The 15,743-nt window shown below is 45.5% G+C and overlaps 1 protein-coding gene across 1 annotated transcript; it reads right to left on the reverse strand.

Annotated features, from left to right (window-relative positions):
• Positions 1-178: 178 nt before the first annotated feature.
• esrp2 (epithelial splicing regulatory protein 2) lies at positions 179-14,829 on the reverse strand. The gene is made up of 16 exons (XM_080498656.1): positions 14,468-14,829; positions 13,874-14,002; positions 8,840-8,953; positions 8,418-8,532; positions 8,208-8,303; positions 7,597-7,651; positions 6,877-6,987; positions 6,391-6,523; positions 6,209-6,251; positions 4,730-5,031; positions 4,092-4,325; positions 3,726-3,924; positions 2,944-3,145; positions 2,658-2,853; positions 1,529-1,629; positions 179-314 (listed from the first exon to the last, which is right to left on the reverse strand). Exons 1-15 carry the CDS (start codon positions 14,597-14,599, stop codon positions 1,543-1,545), a joined length of 2,148 nt encoding a protein of 715 aa, XP_080354782.1. The 5' UTR covers positions 14,600-14,829; the 3' UTR covers positions 179-314; positions 1,529-1,542.
• Between the last annotated feature and the right edge of the window lie 914 nt (positions 14,830-15,743).

A 15,743-nucleotide genomic window follows, 5' to 3' on the forward strand; every position in this document is an offset into this window, starting at 1 on the left:
GTGCGTTTGTCGGGAAGAGCATTATGTGGAAGAATGAGCTATTTAGTGGGGGGGGGGGGGGGGGGGTTTCATAAAGCGCGCATGTAACATGCACACAGACACAGACGGACACAGACACAGAGCTTGTGTGGGGAGAGAGGGTGGGCAGCGGGTCAGGTACAGAGGGTCAGGTGAACCTGCTGGTCGTAGAAATGGCGGTTGGAGCGCTCGGCAACGGCCCGGCTGGCGACCTCCTCGTTAGGGAAGGTGATCAAGGCCTCGCCGCTGCACTGCCCGCTGAAGTTATACAAGATGAAAACGGCATCTGGCTGGAGCTGCAGAAAGAAGAAAGAAAGAAAAAGAAAAACAGAAACACACAGATTAAAATCCTGGGATTTCATGCCGATGCAGCAGGAAGACACCAGGGGGAGCCCACAAGTCTGAGGAGGACTGACGTGCCAGTTTCAAGTCATCTCATCAAACCAGTCTGGTGAGAAAAAGCAACAACAGGGAGATTAACGGGCAGAGCAGGCAGAGCACAAGCAGAGAGCAGGCAGTTCTCCGGGCCTGAAACCCCCAGAGGACGGCGCCACGCCGGTTAGTCTGCATGCACACACATCCTGCACCAGAAACCAAGCTCCATGGTCACCAGCAGCAGTGGGAGAGTCCACAGAGCCTCTATGGACGCAAGACGATTTGAAGACGCATGCAGGAGAAATGATCAGGTGGACGGCACATTATGGGAGGAGCAGCCGCGGCAGGGCGACACAATCTGGAGTGAAAGCAGAGGAAGCGGCTGACCATTTATCCGTCTCCACTGTAAGGACAACACACACACTGAATAACCTCCAAACTGCCGTCTTTACATCGCAAAGTGCAGTAAAAGTGACACCAATTATTAAATAATAAAGATGTTTTTTTCCCTGTAACTATGGCAACACCCAAAACAAACGACGGCGATGACTGCGTGTGTCACAAAGAAATGAACTGGCCTGATAATTCTACTTACACACATGAAAAACCAGATTTTAAACACTACCCGACATACTCTGATGTTTTCTGCATTTTCACATACTTGGACGATTGAGAAATGTGTGTCTGGGAGTGTCTTTTGAAATGGTGTCACATTCATAAGGAGCAGCAGAGTGTGTAGATATCTTCTGCCAACGTCAAACCGGCTTTTCTTTGTCAGCTGGTTATTACTAATAATAACAATAAGACAAGTATGACGGTGCTGTGTTTTTAATCAGCAAATACTTTTCGGGGGACAGATTCTTCATACTTGGCTTTATTAAAAACACGACTTCTGAAGGCTAAGTAACCAAGTTACGTGACAATTTAAAGAAATAAAAGAGTTAAAGTTGAAATGTGCGGAATTAATTGATCAGGCCCAACAACCAATCGGCACCTTCGGCAATCGACCGGGCATTTTGAAGTTAGTAGGCAAAAGCAGCAGGAGGACAAAGATGTTATTAAAGTAGAAGGTGAAGGTGAAGGCCCCCCCCCCCCCATCTCCACTGGGCCGCTCCGCTCCGGAGGCTCTCCTTACCTTGGCGTGACTCCCTAAAGACAGAGCCATTCTTTGGGCTGAATCAGACTCCTGGCCTGTTCGCTCATCTGAACCATGCCGCTGTACTCGTCAGGGGCGTACTACAGGTAGCATAATAATGAACACACAGTCAGTGCAGCAGGCCTCCGTCTCGGTTCACACATCACAGTATTAAAGCGTCACATACACAACTAGTAAAACTGAAGGAATTTTTTTTTCTTGTTTTTGTTTTTTTTAAAGGAGCAAGGCAAAAATACACCAAACCAAACACACCAACAAGTCTAAAGAGGCTTCACTGGGACTCTGTGGGGTAATTAGGCACAGGAATACATGTAAGGGACACCAGTGACGGTGTGGGAACCGTTTTCTCACCCAGAGCCACTGTGAGAGGCACTACTGCATCCAAAAACACACACACACACACACACACACACACACACACACACACACACACACCAACCAGGATACAATTGCAGTCGTTCATCCAACAGTCACAATATGAGTCAGCTCACACACACACACACACTAACATATTCCTGTCAGCATGTTACGTTTTCCCAACGTGCAGCACAGAATATGCTTGACACTACAAATTATGAGATAAACAATGACGTGAGCTCTAAAAAAAAAAAAAAAAAAAAAAAAAAGGCCCAAAGCAGATCCGACACCTTTGCCCCAACAACAATCCAGAACCTCCACCTCTCTCCCTCCTACACTGGCTGATTCTCTGCAGCCACACCTGTGAGGATTCATACCTGCTTCAGGGGACTCCACCTAGCTCGGACTGGCAGCAATAAATATGGGAAGCAAAGAAGAAAGGGGGGGGGGGAAGAGCACAAGTGTACACATGTCCCTTAATTGAATAGTACAGTGGCTTTTTTTTCTTTTTCTTTTTCACTGAACACAACCAATAGAATTGTGCTGCAAGGTCCAACGGCAGGAAACGTGGCACACTGGGGTGCAAATTGTGGAAAAAAAAAACAGTCAGAAAACCTGAAAACATTAAACTCCGCCATCACAGTGTATGGAAAACATATGTACATCTGTAAACTACACAATCCGGACGCCTCAAGCTTCGCGCCACATATCGGCTCTTCGACATACAGAACCTCAGTGTTCATGTGCTGACCTGGTATCCCTGGAAGAAGCTGAGGATGTCCTTGATTCCAGTATTGTAGGGCAGACCCTGCATTCGGACCAGGCCGCCCGGCTGGGGCAGGACGGGAGAGGCGGCAGCTGCAGCATGGTGGGGTTGGGCTGCCACCGCCGCCATCGCCCCTGATGGAGCTGCAAAGTAGCCCATTGTGGAGGGAGAGACTGGAGGGCTGGAGGGCAAATACACAGCAGAGAAAAAGTTACGGCATTAAGGAAATGGGGGCAATTCAGTTACGCGGCACAGCTCAAGCTATACCGACCTCGGATAGTAAGCCGTGTAGTTCATGTTCATGTTCATATACAGGTGGGGTTGAGGAGGGTAGTAGGCCAGAGCGTGAGCGGGGCTGTGTGCTGCAGCCTGAGGTCTGGGAGCCGCCAGCAGGGGGGGCTGGTAGAGGGCAGCGTCGGGGAGAAGGGCAGGCGGGGTCGGGAATGCAGCGTAAGCCGTGGGCGGAGAGAGACCTACAGAGGGACGCAGAACAATGTGTATAGTGTGCAGGTACAACACTGCCAAATGAAAGAAGTTCATCAAGGTCATAAGCATTTCCTCGGGTTTGACGCCATGATGTTGAGAGCTCGGTTTCCTTTCGCCTGTTGTATTTGTAATGTCAACACGCACTCAAATCAAGGACTGGATACATTTACGTGCCAACGGTCACATTTGCGTGAAGCTGGATGGACTCGTGAGTGAGAACCCTCCAACACTGCCGAAGCCAAAGCATCACCAGGTCAACTACAGCATAAACGCTTACAACAATTGATCGCCATAAATCAAACGGAGTCTGCATTTCCTCTTGGAGCCAATCTAATCTTTATCAGCAACACTGATATGAGCCGAAACTGAGCAAAGTGCACAGTTAAGAGTTTCATTCAGCCGACACAAAGAACGTTGTACTTAGCGAGGACTTATTTATAAATGCTCCTATAATATAGCAGCAATCATAGGTCCTAACAAATATTGAACAGTATTTGTCTCCACATTGTTTCAAGAGATTAGCTTGTCCAAGTATTTCCTGACAGTAAAAAAATCTTTTTTGCTCACAGGGTAGTTTGCAGGGCGGGGGGGAGAGGCCGCTGCGATTCAGGGTTCCTCCCATCAGGACGATGCTCATCTCCTCTGTGGAGCACTGAAAGACCTCGATGTATCGGTCCTTCATCGTCTTTTTGTGGCACTTCTGGGCCACCATGAACGCTTTGTCGGGCGACTTCATCTGGATGAAGGCGTCACCGGACGGTCGGCCCTACAGACCCGAGGACAAAACTATCAAAATAAATAGGAACCGTCTCTGTGTGACTGACGACAGAAAGATTTGTTCCGATTTGTCGTAGTTTTCTGCCACGGGGGGGGGGGGGGGGGGGGGGGGGGGGGGGGGGGGGGGGGGCCCTTAAAAATTCTCCCCACTCTGACCTGTTGGTTGAGGACCATATGTACTCCATGGGGTTTGATATCGATGGTGTGCTCGGCCATGAATTCCAGGATGTCCTCGATGCCGGCCGTGTAGGGCAAGCCGCGCAGACGTACGCAGTCCCGGGTGCTGCTGGCTGCTGGAAGGAAGGGCGGCGTGGAAAGGACCGACACGGGCATGATGGGTGAGGGGGGCAGCGTGGAGATCAGAGGGGCAGACATGTACCGGTTCAGCACCTGGAACGCAAAGTCATGGAAGACTCGTGACACACAGACCACAGAGGTGAGCTTGGTTTATTTTTAATAAGCAGAGAAACCTACGACACTAAAGAGTCCAGAGTTTGTTTGTTTTTTTAAATGGTCCAAATGGTCTGTTCATTTTAGTGGAAATTAAAATACAAGTGTCATCAGCTGAGTCTCTGCTCTCATCTGATTTACTGTCGGTCACTGCTATACCTTCACACACTTCTCTTAGGCTTATTAATAAATGGAATTTCCCCCTTCATGTATCCCAGCGTGTTAATTTTTCACTATCCAATTGCAAAACACAAAACGATTTTAGCATTTTAGGTCATTTCTTTGTAAAATACATAACCAGATGAAACATCCCCAGCAGCTTCATTACTCTTCAAGTGGTTTACCTGTTGCACCTCAGCTGCCGTACTGCGAAACAGCTCGATGTAGCGCTTCCCCAGGATCTGTTTGTGCCTCTTCAGGGAATTCTGCGCGTACTCTTCACAAGAGAAGAGTACGAAGGCGTCGCCGGTGGGCCGTCCATCAGGGTATTTGACAAAGAGCAGACCCTCGGCACCGTCTGTAACTGGGCTCTCAGGGCCGAGGAAGGACAGCACTTCCTGGGATGTGGCTGTGAATGGGAGCCCCCGCATGCGGATGATCACCTGGTTCTCCTTGGACAGGAACTGGGCCACCTCGTTGGATGTACCTGGAGTCGCAGAGAGCAACGGAGTTTGTTCAAGTATGAAATGAGAGCCACCTGTAAAGACAAAATATTCAGGATACCAGGGAAATAAACACTGGAGCGGCTGCATGGTTGTTAACACTCTCAGTGATACATGCAAGTATAGGGTTCCTCCCCCAGTCTAAAAACATGAATTTGAGGGTAATTGCCCCTCAATGTATTTCTCTCTCTGTATCATGCCTGTGATGGACTGGTGACCAGTCTGGAGGTCAGGATCTCGACTCCATCACCCTCTGACGGTGAAGACAATGGAAGAGGTTCTGCATATTTAACCAGGTCAGCGTCTTTATCAATCAATCAGATTTAGAGTCCATGACACAGAGAGGAAACAGTCAAAGAAATGATTTGTTGACAGAATTTACAGCGTTGTTTCTACGAAGCTGCTCCTTCACATACACATTCTATTGTGTATTTATTCACATGTTTAAGGCTTGGCTTCAGGTTGACGTACGCTACAGTGTTGTGTCTGCCTGAACCATTTGCCTAAAGTCCAGTCCGCTGTCAATCTTTATTGATCTTAACTCATCGGAGCAAAGTCCACAATCTGACGAGCTGCCACTGGAAGTTATCGGCCTCAGACTGGGTTTCTTTGTTGGCCGTCTCCGTCCCGTGTTACTGCTGGCTGCACCTCAGTGGTCCAGAGGCCTCAGGCCCTGCTTTTGTCTCCTCACACCCCCTTTATATCAGCACCGAGTTGCTCTTTTCACCAAGGCGTCAGCCCTCTCTGCCCCGGGGGAGTGGAGCTGCGGGCTGAACTGAACAGGTGAGCTGCTGTGAGCTCGGAGTGAAATTTCTCTCCAACTGGCCTCTGAGGGCTCGGCCCGTGGAGAAGGAGGTGAGGGGGCGACGGGGGAAGCGCCTCACAAAGAGGCTTTCATGAGACGGAGATAAGCTGCCACAGAGTCAGTGGGATGATGCAAAGACACAGGTAACAAGAGAGAAACCCAAAGAGCAAAAAGAGGTCCTTTCTTTCAGAGACACAGATGGAACCAGTAAGAAAAGAGGCCTGTTTGTCCCCTGCCTCAATGATGCAGGAAAGCCACGGAACACAATTACGTCACACCAACAAAAAAGTGTCTCTGTGACCATGCAAGCGAAGCAAGACTATAGGAGAGACAAAAGCAAAATGTGATAAACTGACCCCCGGCAATCTTGAGGAACTCCTCTCCAGTGGCCTTGTAGACCTGCGAGAGAAAAGACAAAACTGCTTTCAGCCTTCAAAAGAGATTCACTCGTGAAGAGAAGTAAGGCAGAGCTACCGATCTTTACGTTATCAACCCCAGTTGCCCAGCTTGAATCCTCAAAATGAACACCGACACTAACCTCAATGTAGCGGCTGCCCATGTGATGTTTGTGGCGCTCCAGAGCCAAGTCTCTGTGCTCAGAGTTGATGAAGCGAACTAAAGCTTCCCCGTTCCTCCGGCCCTGAGCGTTGAGGCACAGAGCCACGCCACCCCTGAAACACACGTGTACAAACACCTTCATGAGAAGAAATATGGATCCATCACATTTCCTATTGGTTTTACTCCACCTTCACTCGCTCTGCAATTTGTTTCCTCCCACATGAGTAGTAGGAACAGTTCAGCACTAAGCTGATTCTAATATCCTAAATGACTAGTGGAAAGAAGAAGGGGGGAAAAAAACAGGGGAGGGAACTTTTTGTGTCTTTTAGATTTCGAAATAATCACCTGAACAAACGTGACAATCACACCAGGACTAAAAGCACAACAAACAGACTTCCCCCTGACGCAAACACTTAAATGCAGTTTAAATGTGTTTAGATGCAGTTGCTATTAGAGGACAACATACTTGGCAATATTGAGTCCTTTAAAGAAGCGAGCGATGTCTTGGTCTGAGGACTGCCATGGAAGCCCCCGCGCTCTGATCACAGTCTCACTGTCCACCGGCTCTGTCTTACTGCTGCAGTATTGGGGGGGGGGGGGGGAGAAATCATGACTCTTTATGCATACAAGCACATTTCAGACATTAAAATGCAACACAAATACACCTGACATTCACATGCACACAATATCCAAAGTAACACAAAGCCAAATATATCTTTGAGATCATATAATGTAATGAGAAACTTGTTTTTTAGTGCATATCACTGAACTTTTCTCTCCCCCCCCCCCCCCCCCCCCCCCTTGAATGCCAAGTTAGAATAAAAGCCACCAACGCCATCTCTCTTGTTAAGTGAGGACAAATTGGCTGCAGGTTGGAGACACAGAGGCCACTCAGTCAGAGCTTAAACCACAAACATACTCCCGTGATTAAATGTCGGCGGGTTGTCAAGGTGACGGGCTTTCTCGCTTTCTGAGAACAGCAGGATTTGGTGCCCTGCTACTAGATATCCAGGTAAGCACTTGATGGCAAAGTTGGACAGCTTTAATAACACACTTGTGGCTTCCTTGTTGCTGTAATCAATGCTACAAGCTGGAGGTCTGAGATGTGAATGCAGTCTGTTGTCGGCCTGAAGCAGCACTGCTGGCTAAACACACCGGGAGGTAGAAAGTGTGTGTGCATCCGTACCACGTGCCAGAGTCCAGCTTGTACTTCACCATTTCCGCACAAGAGAATTTGTGATCTGAAAGAAAGACGCATGATTGAATTTGATGTTGGTCACACAGTCTCGTAAGACGGCAAGAAACGGTTTTGTGGTGTTGGGCACTCGTGCATTCCTCTGATTCATCACAGCCAAAGACGTATTTCACCCTTATGAGAGGGACAAAGCCAGAGGGGACTGCCTCAGCCCAGATGGAAAATATCAGATTAATGCCTGACTTATCTGGAGTCATATGACTTGTGTGTAGTAAATTATCTAATGACAGAAAAGACTTTCTGCTGATGTGTCTTATCTCAGTAAAAATAAATAAATAAATAAATAAATAAAAAATATATATATATATATCATTTGAGAATGTATGCCTCAGTAGGATTTGAATAACAATAAAAACACCAAATACACTTCCACAGCTTTAACGAAGATGTTCTTTTAGGGAATGTGCGACATAACTTCAGCTCAGAAGAGTTTATCTAAAACTTCAAGAAGAACATTTACACCCCACTTTCAATACACCCAGGGACCTGAAAGGCATTCAAGTGTGGGATAGTTCGAGGAGAAAAGATGTGTTGGTACTCACGGTGGGGCTCAGCCAGGATGCAGAGTATGAGCTGCACCATGCTGCTCACCTCCGCCGCCCCAAACAGCTGCTCCGACACGGCAGGAAGCCCGACGACTGTTGCGCACAGTTAAGGCAGGCTGACCGGTTTAAGCCATTTCTCATCAACTAGTTCCAAGTGACAAATATTGTAAACACTCCCGACTTGGCAAAAAGGCTCACAAAGGATACATTCCAACATGGAGGCGGGTGTGAGCTTCTGCACAGGGCCGGCATTTGGACAGCATTTTAGAAACTCCTTTCTCACGTCTGAAAATGTAAAGAAACACTCTGGGAGGACCAGATTCTGCACAAAAACAACGGAAGAAAGAATTAATATGCGCATCAGTAAGACCTGTTCATTTGGAAATCTAACATCTAACACATTAACTTGTGTTATTCTAAAAGGGCAAAACGAAAAAAGCAAAAATGTAACGTCTCAGATAATGATTCATAAATGCACATGAATAAAATCCTTTAAATTATCCAACACAGTAGTCGAAAATAAGTAGTTACATTAGATGAGACTTCGCCCCCATACGATAAAACACAGCAATATTTGCTCAAACTTTTATATTCTGGATGTTAATTGACCGATGGAGCAGATTAATGACCTTCTTGGAGGCTTCAGGATGAAGAGCCTGGCGAATGATGTTGGGACTGTTCACACACAGTGTGTAAGAGCTGCCGCCAAGGAATTTCACTTCTGAGGACACCGTCTGCTGGAACTGCATCGAGAAATGGAGAGAAACCCGATTAAAGACGGGAAAGCCGAACCGTCAATGCCAGGTAAATAGAAATGGCAGACGTGGGTGCTAATAGGGAGTTTAAAAGACTTGTAAGGATTTCAGAAGTATCTGAAGGACGGAAAGTGAAGGTTTTCACACTCTTGACGTTTGACTGGTTGTCACGAGGAGTGAGCCTCGTCCAACAGGTTCTGGTGTTTGCTCAGAGGGAGGGGGGGGGGGGGGGGGGGGGCAGACAAAGGAAAGGAATGATCACACCACTAATCACCAGGATCACAGCTTTTCTCTCTTTGCACAACCAACAGACAAGATTACAAAACATCTCGTACAAGTCCGACCTGCCCGTCTCCGGTTCAGACTGTGACGGCGACGGCATCTGAAATACCAGCACCTCCCACATACGGCATGTTCTTTTACGTGCGACACGCAGTTGGTGAGGTCCACTGGTTGTGTTGTGTTGTGTTGTGTCAACTATGTTGTCGGACGGCCTGTCAACATGCATGAAACCTCACGACAACCAGATATTGCAACTCGCGTAATGAAGTCATTAGGATTTTATGCTACATTTTTTTTAATGTTTGAGGCATGTATTGCATCTAAAGGCTCCTGCAGAGCTAAAGTATTCTTAGCTTTACAAAGACTTCATGAACTTGGGTTTTACAGGACGTCGTCACTCTACTGATCTGGAGGTGAAGACCCCATTTCAGTAAAAATCATCCTGGGTTTGTTTTAGTCAACAGATGTGTTGATCCGCCTATCTCGCCTGTTTACATGCCTCCCCGCTTTGGTTTTGTTTTCTATTTTTTTTTACCTCCATTACATACGTCCTGTCCAGGCCATCTGTGGTTGAACCCATTTCACTTTCAAATGCAAGACCAGAGATTTTGAGTCAGGAGCGAGTATATGGTCACGATTCCTTATTTTTCAACTTGGAGGAGAACATTTGCATAAAGAAATGCATCATTATCTATCAGCCATCAGTTTTACCACAAAGTGGCCAAACGGAGCCTCTTGCCAACTTTGCAACAGCAAACAAACACCGAAGAACATCAGTGAACAAAAGCACAGCGTTTGGTCCATCAAACAGCCTTGATTTGCTCAATTTTTCAACCATCTCATTTACTTTGGTTTGAACTTGGGAAGATTGTCACAGGGTTTTTGTGAAGATGTGAAATAAATATCAGATGCAGTATCAACAGATTGTAAAATTACCCCGACACGTCTCTAAAGCCTCATGGCCTTGAATTTGTTTGGACAATCACAGCCATGCAATACAGAGTCAAACTATAGCCGACTAGATCATGTATTCCTCACTTCACCGGTGTGTTCGGCTCCATTTAGACCCTCCAGACTCAGCGAGGTAAGAGCAGTGAAACCATCATGAAACTCAGAGGCCGAGGAGTTTCACATGGCCGCTGGCAATATATGACAGACCTTCAGATGGAGGGAGAGAGTATTAGAAGGGCCTGTTGGGGCACGCTTTTTAACAGCTGGGGAGACACACAGGACTATTTGGCGGCAGCAAAGAGGTATTAACATGGGACAAATCCTTTTTGGCTTAGCGAGCGGGAGGTTTTGGGAGGAGTGGAGAAAGACACTGAAGAGTAATTAAACATTGAAGTCAAAACAGCAGACCAGTGAATTGCGTGACAAAAATCTCTATACAACCATGTTTCTTCATTTGAATGAAGTCTTTCTCACTTTACCTTATCAATGTTGACAAAGTAGTGTCAATTTGTCTTACGGTGCAGAAGGACTGTTTGTGTTCGCTGAAGCTTTATAGAACAGTGACACGGGATTATATTTCATTTTAATAGAACACAACGCACGCAAACGCCAACCTCCTGAGCAGATGTACCGCACAAGCCATGACATTTGTGAGTTTTTTACATAAACTTGGCAGCACATTGGACACTCAGGGCTAATATTTGCTCATAGTTGTGCATACAGCTCCACCTTGGCCCTTTTACTGAAAGTGGATTAGTGAAAGAAAAGCGAATGTCAGCGCAATAATAGCAACACACCCTCAAATTCATTCTGCTCAGCATTAAAAGCAATATATTCATTTGTTTTTGCAATGCAAATCAAAATTATATACATTTAACAAAGGAAACATGCTTCAGCAGCACGACTGGTACTTAATTATTGGGATATATAATAATGCTCCTGTGCTTCTGATTATACATAATGTATTTTAGTTATTAAGGGCAAAGCACTTTGCGGTGAAATGCTGCTCGTCTAACACTCCTTTTCCCTCTCTCCTTCTGAATAGTAATTCCACAGATGAGGGGGAGGAACTGGCCTTTGAACGTGGCCCTATCAGAGTTTGCTCTCCAACTGGAGCTGGACTGTTTGTTTCTGTCACCACCGCCTTACCTCACCTCAGCATACAAACTCCGATAAGAGTAGCAGGGAGTGCGAGGCCAGCCCCACCGGGCAAGTGTGAACACAAGCACTTTCACCACGGAGCATTTTGCGACACAATGGGTGCAACACAACATTTGCGTCTTGGTCACAGACACAAACAATTAAGAGTGCAAGAATTTCAAATAAAAAAAAAAAAAAAAAAATCCATGAAACTGCCTACATTGCTGGATGTTGTAAAAATCAAAGAGCCCATGCAACAAAATACAAGGACTACATTTAATCTCTGCAAAATTACAATTTGAGGTCACTTTGATGCCATTGCTGACTAAATAAACTCACATTTCAGGTGACACCCATTAATGAGCCATAGATGAACTCCTAAGGCTCTGAAATATTTATCCATTCTTTTAAAATTCAACTCCCCATTTGAATGGTTCTACACGTTCCTGAGAACGGTTGTATCAGTGTGCAGCATCATGAGGGAAAACAATGTGCAAGTGAGGGATTAGAGAACTAAATTGTAGCAGCAGGAGATCAAAGATACGCTTTTCTCCTCTCAACTACATCGTTGGTGCAGACAGATCGGGCAACGGCCAAACCTCTTTAAGGAGTCAATAGTTGAATCAATACAAGTCTGATTCTCTACATCACCGTTCACTCACTGCACTGAAAATCTGCAGTCGACGCAGATCCTATTGATGACCTTAATTCTACGAATTTAGTTGCAGTCCAAACCGTGTATTTCTTTTTTTTAAGTGGCAATAACATGACAACTTCTTTTTTACCAGCGGAAATAAAGTCCTGAGGAGCTGCAAGAAGTTAATTACTGATTGATGAATGATTTCAGTCATTTTAATGAAGCTTTTTTGCTGAAATTTCATTATGGGCAAAGTGTGACAGGGTGGCTGCTCCGTAAATAGAATCCAATATTGATGACACGCAGCTCAATCTGCAGTCCAAAGTTCTGATTGAGTGAATGGTCTAGTCTGCAAGAGGCCACAATGTTTCAGTTTCACAACGTGCGCGAAGCACCACATGCAACTTTTCGCAGGCTGCAACATGCTGTTAGCGCCCCAGCCCAGCCTGTTGAAGTGAGGCTGTCATGTAATGACCACAGGCACTGAAGTGTGTACACTCTCAAACTTTTTTTTTTTTTTTATTAATTTAAGTTGATTAGAAATTAATTAAATGTGGCAGTTGTAGAAACAGGCTCCAGAAACAGTTTTCCCCACCAGAAAATGGCCATTAATGACACATGTTAGATGTCAAGCATCCTACAGCTAAAGATCACATGTTCACCACCACAGTTTAAACCCGACAGGAGAGCGAGGAGCCCAGCGTGACACGGCCATGCTAATCTCCACCACCTTTATGAATCGTTCACCAAGGAAAGGCAACAGACGTCCTTGAGGCCACTGACCACACAAGTCAATACAACAAGCCCACCAATAAAGAGGCAGCTGCCAGTTTCCTCCAATCATTGAGCAAACTGGAATTGGCCCAAACGTCCATAGTAAACAACTGTGCTCCGACATGCTCCCATTTGGAAAAAAAATAATGTTTTAATTGCTGCATGTATCAAGGACAACAGTGGAAAGCCACCTGCCACACAAAGGTATGAAAAGGACAAACTGATTTCTGGGTTAATGTTTGAAGGTTCAGCACACAATCCAAACTCCTGTGGCTGAAGCTGGAATCCCACCTGAACCGAGACCAAAATAACACGAGCATTAAGGCGAATCTCCAGGAGGCTCAGCAAGAAGGTGAAGACAACCAAGACGATCGATTACCCAAACAAGTTTGCCAATGCCTGCATTGCATGCAGACCACAGCACCACTAATGTGCAAAGCCAACAGGACAATAATGAGAGGTTTGGCAACTCCTAAAATAGGGGTAGGGGTGGAGCAAAAAAAAAAAAGTGCACCCATTGCAAACAAAAGCTCTTGCAACGGTGGCTGAAAAACACGTTTGGCAACATATGCAGTTTTGTCAAAACACACCTCTCGACGGGGAGGCCGGAGTGCGCAAATTCAAGTCTTGCTCAAAGATAAATACTGAAAACGAAGCCCAAGGTACAGCCCCCTTGTCAGTCGCATACCCTAAAACAGAGGTGTGGCCACAGGTAAACATTTCTGCTTTCCAGATGTCTGCAGCATGCATCAGGCCGAGACAAGACGAGACCTGTGGCTGCTCCTTATCTCCAGACACCCCGGGCTCTGCCCATCCTCAGCTCCTGCAAACTGTCAGCAGCATTTAACTGTCAGGGCCAAACCAATGACACATCTCTACCAGGTGTAAGACCATTTCTATAGCGGAAAGTTCACATTTGAAATTTGACACTCTTCACATTACTTCACAGCTTTAATACCCTGTCAGACTTGTCGTGTCACATCTTGCCCCAGGCGAAGGAGGAAAGTTTTTTTTTTTTTTTTTTTTTTAATCATCACAATGGCAGAGAGATGATTTTTATTTGATCAAACCAGCGCCACAAAGGAAGTGGTGCAAAGGATTTAATGCGGAGATGTGATCCTCACTTGCTGCAGGACTTTGTCCAGGGGCTCAGCGTTGACGAGGTCGTCCACAGTCAGTCCCGTCTCCTCTTTACACTGGTCTGTCAGCTCCAAACTGTCCGGCTTTACAAAACATTTATGAAGCTTTCCAACCTGTGAAGAGATTTAGCATTTCATGGTGCAGAATAAATCGTGAGGATTAAAAAAACAACAAAAAAAAAAAAACACATGTCTGATTGAAGGTAAATTACAGGTTGTACCCCTTCACACACGCACACAGAGGAAATTTACTAAAAAAGTTTTTAGTCTCAAACAAGCACTCGTTTATCAATGAAGTGTTGTTGTTTTTTTAAGGAGAAGCTGACATGCTCAACTAAATAGGTGTTTTATTATCTCTCCATTTGGTGAGTGGACATGAAATTTGGGACTCACACCTGTGAAAGGTGAGTTAGCACAGCACGAGAGGAGAAGCAGGTCACACACACACATACACACACACACACACACACACACAAATGTTGATTCAAACGTCACTACAGGCAGACATTCAGCCACAAACACTCTCGCTACACACGAAAACCGTACAACGAAAGGAAGGGTCAGGAAGAAGGTCCGTACCTTTTTCTCATGAAGATCCACAATTTGCCACACCAAGAGAATTATTTCCCTCTCATCCGAACCCAGTTTACCCCCATTTGCACCAGCTGTTGCCCCAAAGAACACCACCAGAGTATCACTGTGCGAAGCCATCAGGGACCACAAGGGTAAAAACTACAATTAAAGCAAAGATTAAAATAAAAATAACACGAGGGTTCACCTTTTCCAAGTGATAAGAAGAGCGAACAAAAGGGCTGGAAACTCAATTGAGATAAACGGAGAGAGAAACAGGGGGGATTATTTTCAGAGGAGCCACGGAGGAGTTTGCGGCAAGAGACTCTACCTGTTGCTGTACTTGAGTGTGCTCTATCCAGAGATACTGGTTTAACTGGTAAAGAAGGGTGGAAATCCGTGTTGCTTTCACACGAACTCCATAACAAGCCTCGGAGGGGTTTTTTTTTTCTTTTTTTTCTTCCCTCCGCTTTCTATTTTTTTCTCGGGCGAGTTACCTGTGTGGCTCCTCGAGGGCCACCGGCGCCGTCTATTTGCTGGTTCGCAAAGGTAAGGGCGGGACTCCGTGGGAACTCTGTCATCTCATTGGTGGATCCGTTCTGCAGATTCAGGAAGTGCTCTGCTTGGGAAGTCCTACTCCTCCTCCATGAGGCCACACAACACCTCTCATGTCCTGTCTTTATAGATAATCGTACATTTTAAGACCATTATTCCAACCAACGCACCAAATAGAGAATACGAAGTAAATCAGGGCTCTTCCAACAGTTATTTACACAAAGAACAAGTTAATATACCAGCCTTGAGATACAAAATCATTAAAAACAAAACAAAAAGCAAACTATTAATACAGAACACATACTCTCTCTTTTAACTGAAGTTTAAACTTTTTCAGTAGTTTAAAATGGGCCTCAACAACAGCAAAAACTAGTACACAACCATGTGCACACCATAAGTTTAATAGTTTCTGCATTTTTAGTATTTCAAAAGTTGGGGAATGGAAATTCAGTTCAAATAAATTCAAATAAAATGCATTTCTGTGTGCATTTAAATCCTTTCTCTCCCTTTTCCTCTATGAAATAAAATGATATACTACAACTACACGGAAATACAATTCTTGAAAGACTGAAGGTAGACCTCAGGAAGCATTGCATCAAGAACACTTTACTGGCAACCACTGCATTGGCTCATGAAAACGTTCAGAATCTGTTGTCTGTGAAAAATCTCACATCAGAGAGGAATGACACAACATTCATCTTCAAAACTGCAGCAACCTGCTGCAATTTTT

Source organism: Blennius ocellaris (assembly GCF_963422515.1).
Source record: "Blennius ocellaris genome assembly, chromosome: 1".
Lineage (NCBI taxonomy): Eukaryota > Metazoa > Chordata > Actinopteri > Blenniiformes > Blenniidae > Blennius > Blennius ocellaris.

Excerpts from the sequence above, each read along its gene's own strand:
- esrp2 (XM_080498656.1), bottom strand. The coding sequence starts at position 14,599 with ATGGCTTCGCACAGTGATACTCTGGTGGTGTTCTTTGGGGCAACAGCT. Across the intron at positions 6,988-7,596 it reads AAGCTGGACTCTGGCACGTG|CAGTAAGACAGAGCCGGTGG; the intron begins GTACGGATGCAC and ends CCAATACTGCAG. Across the intron at positions 3,925-4,091 it reads ATATGGTCCTCAACCAACAG|GGCCGACCGTCCGGTGACGC; the intron begins GTCAGAGTGGGG and ends TCGGGTCTGTAG.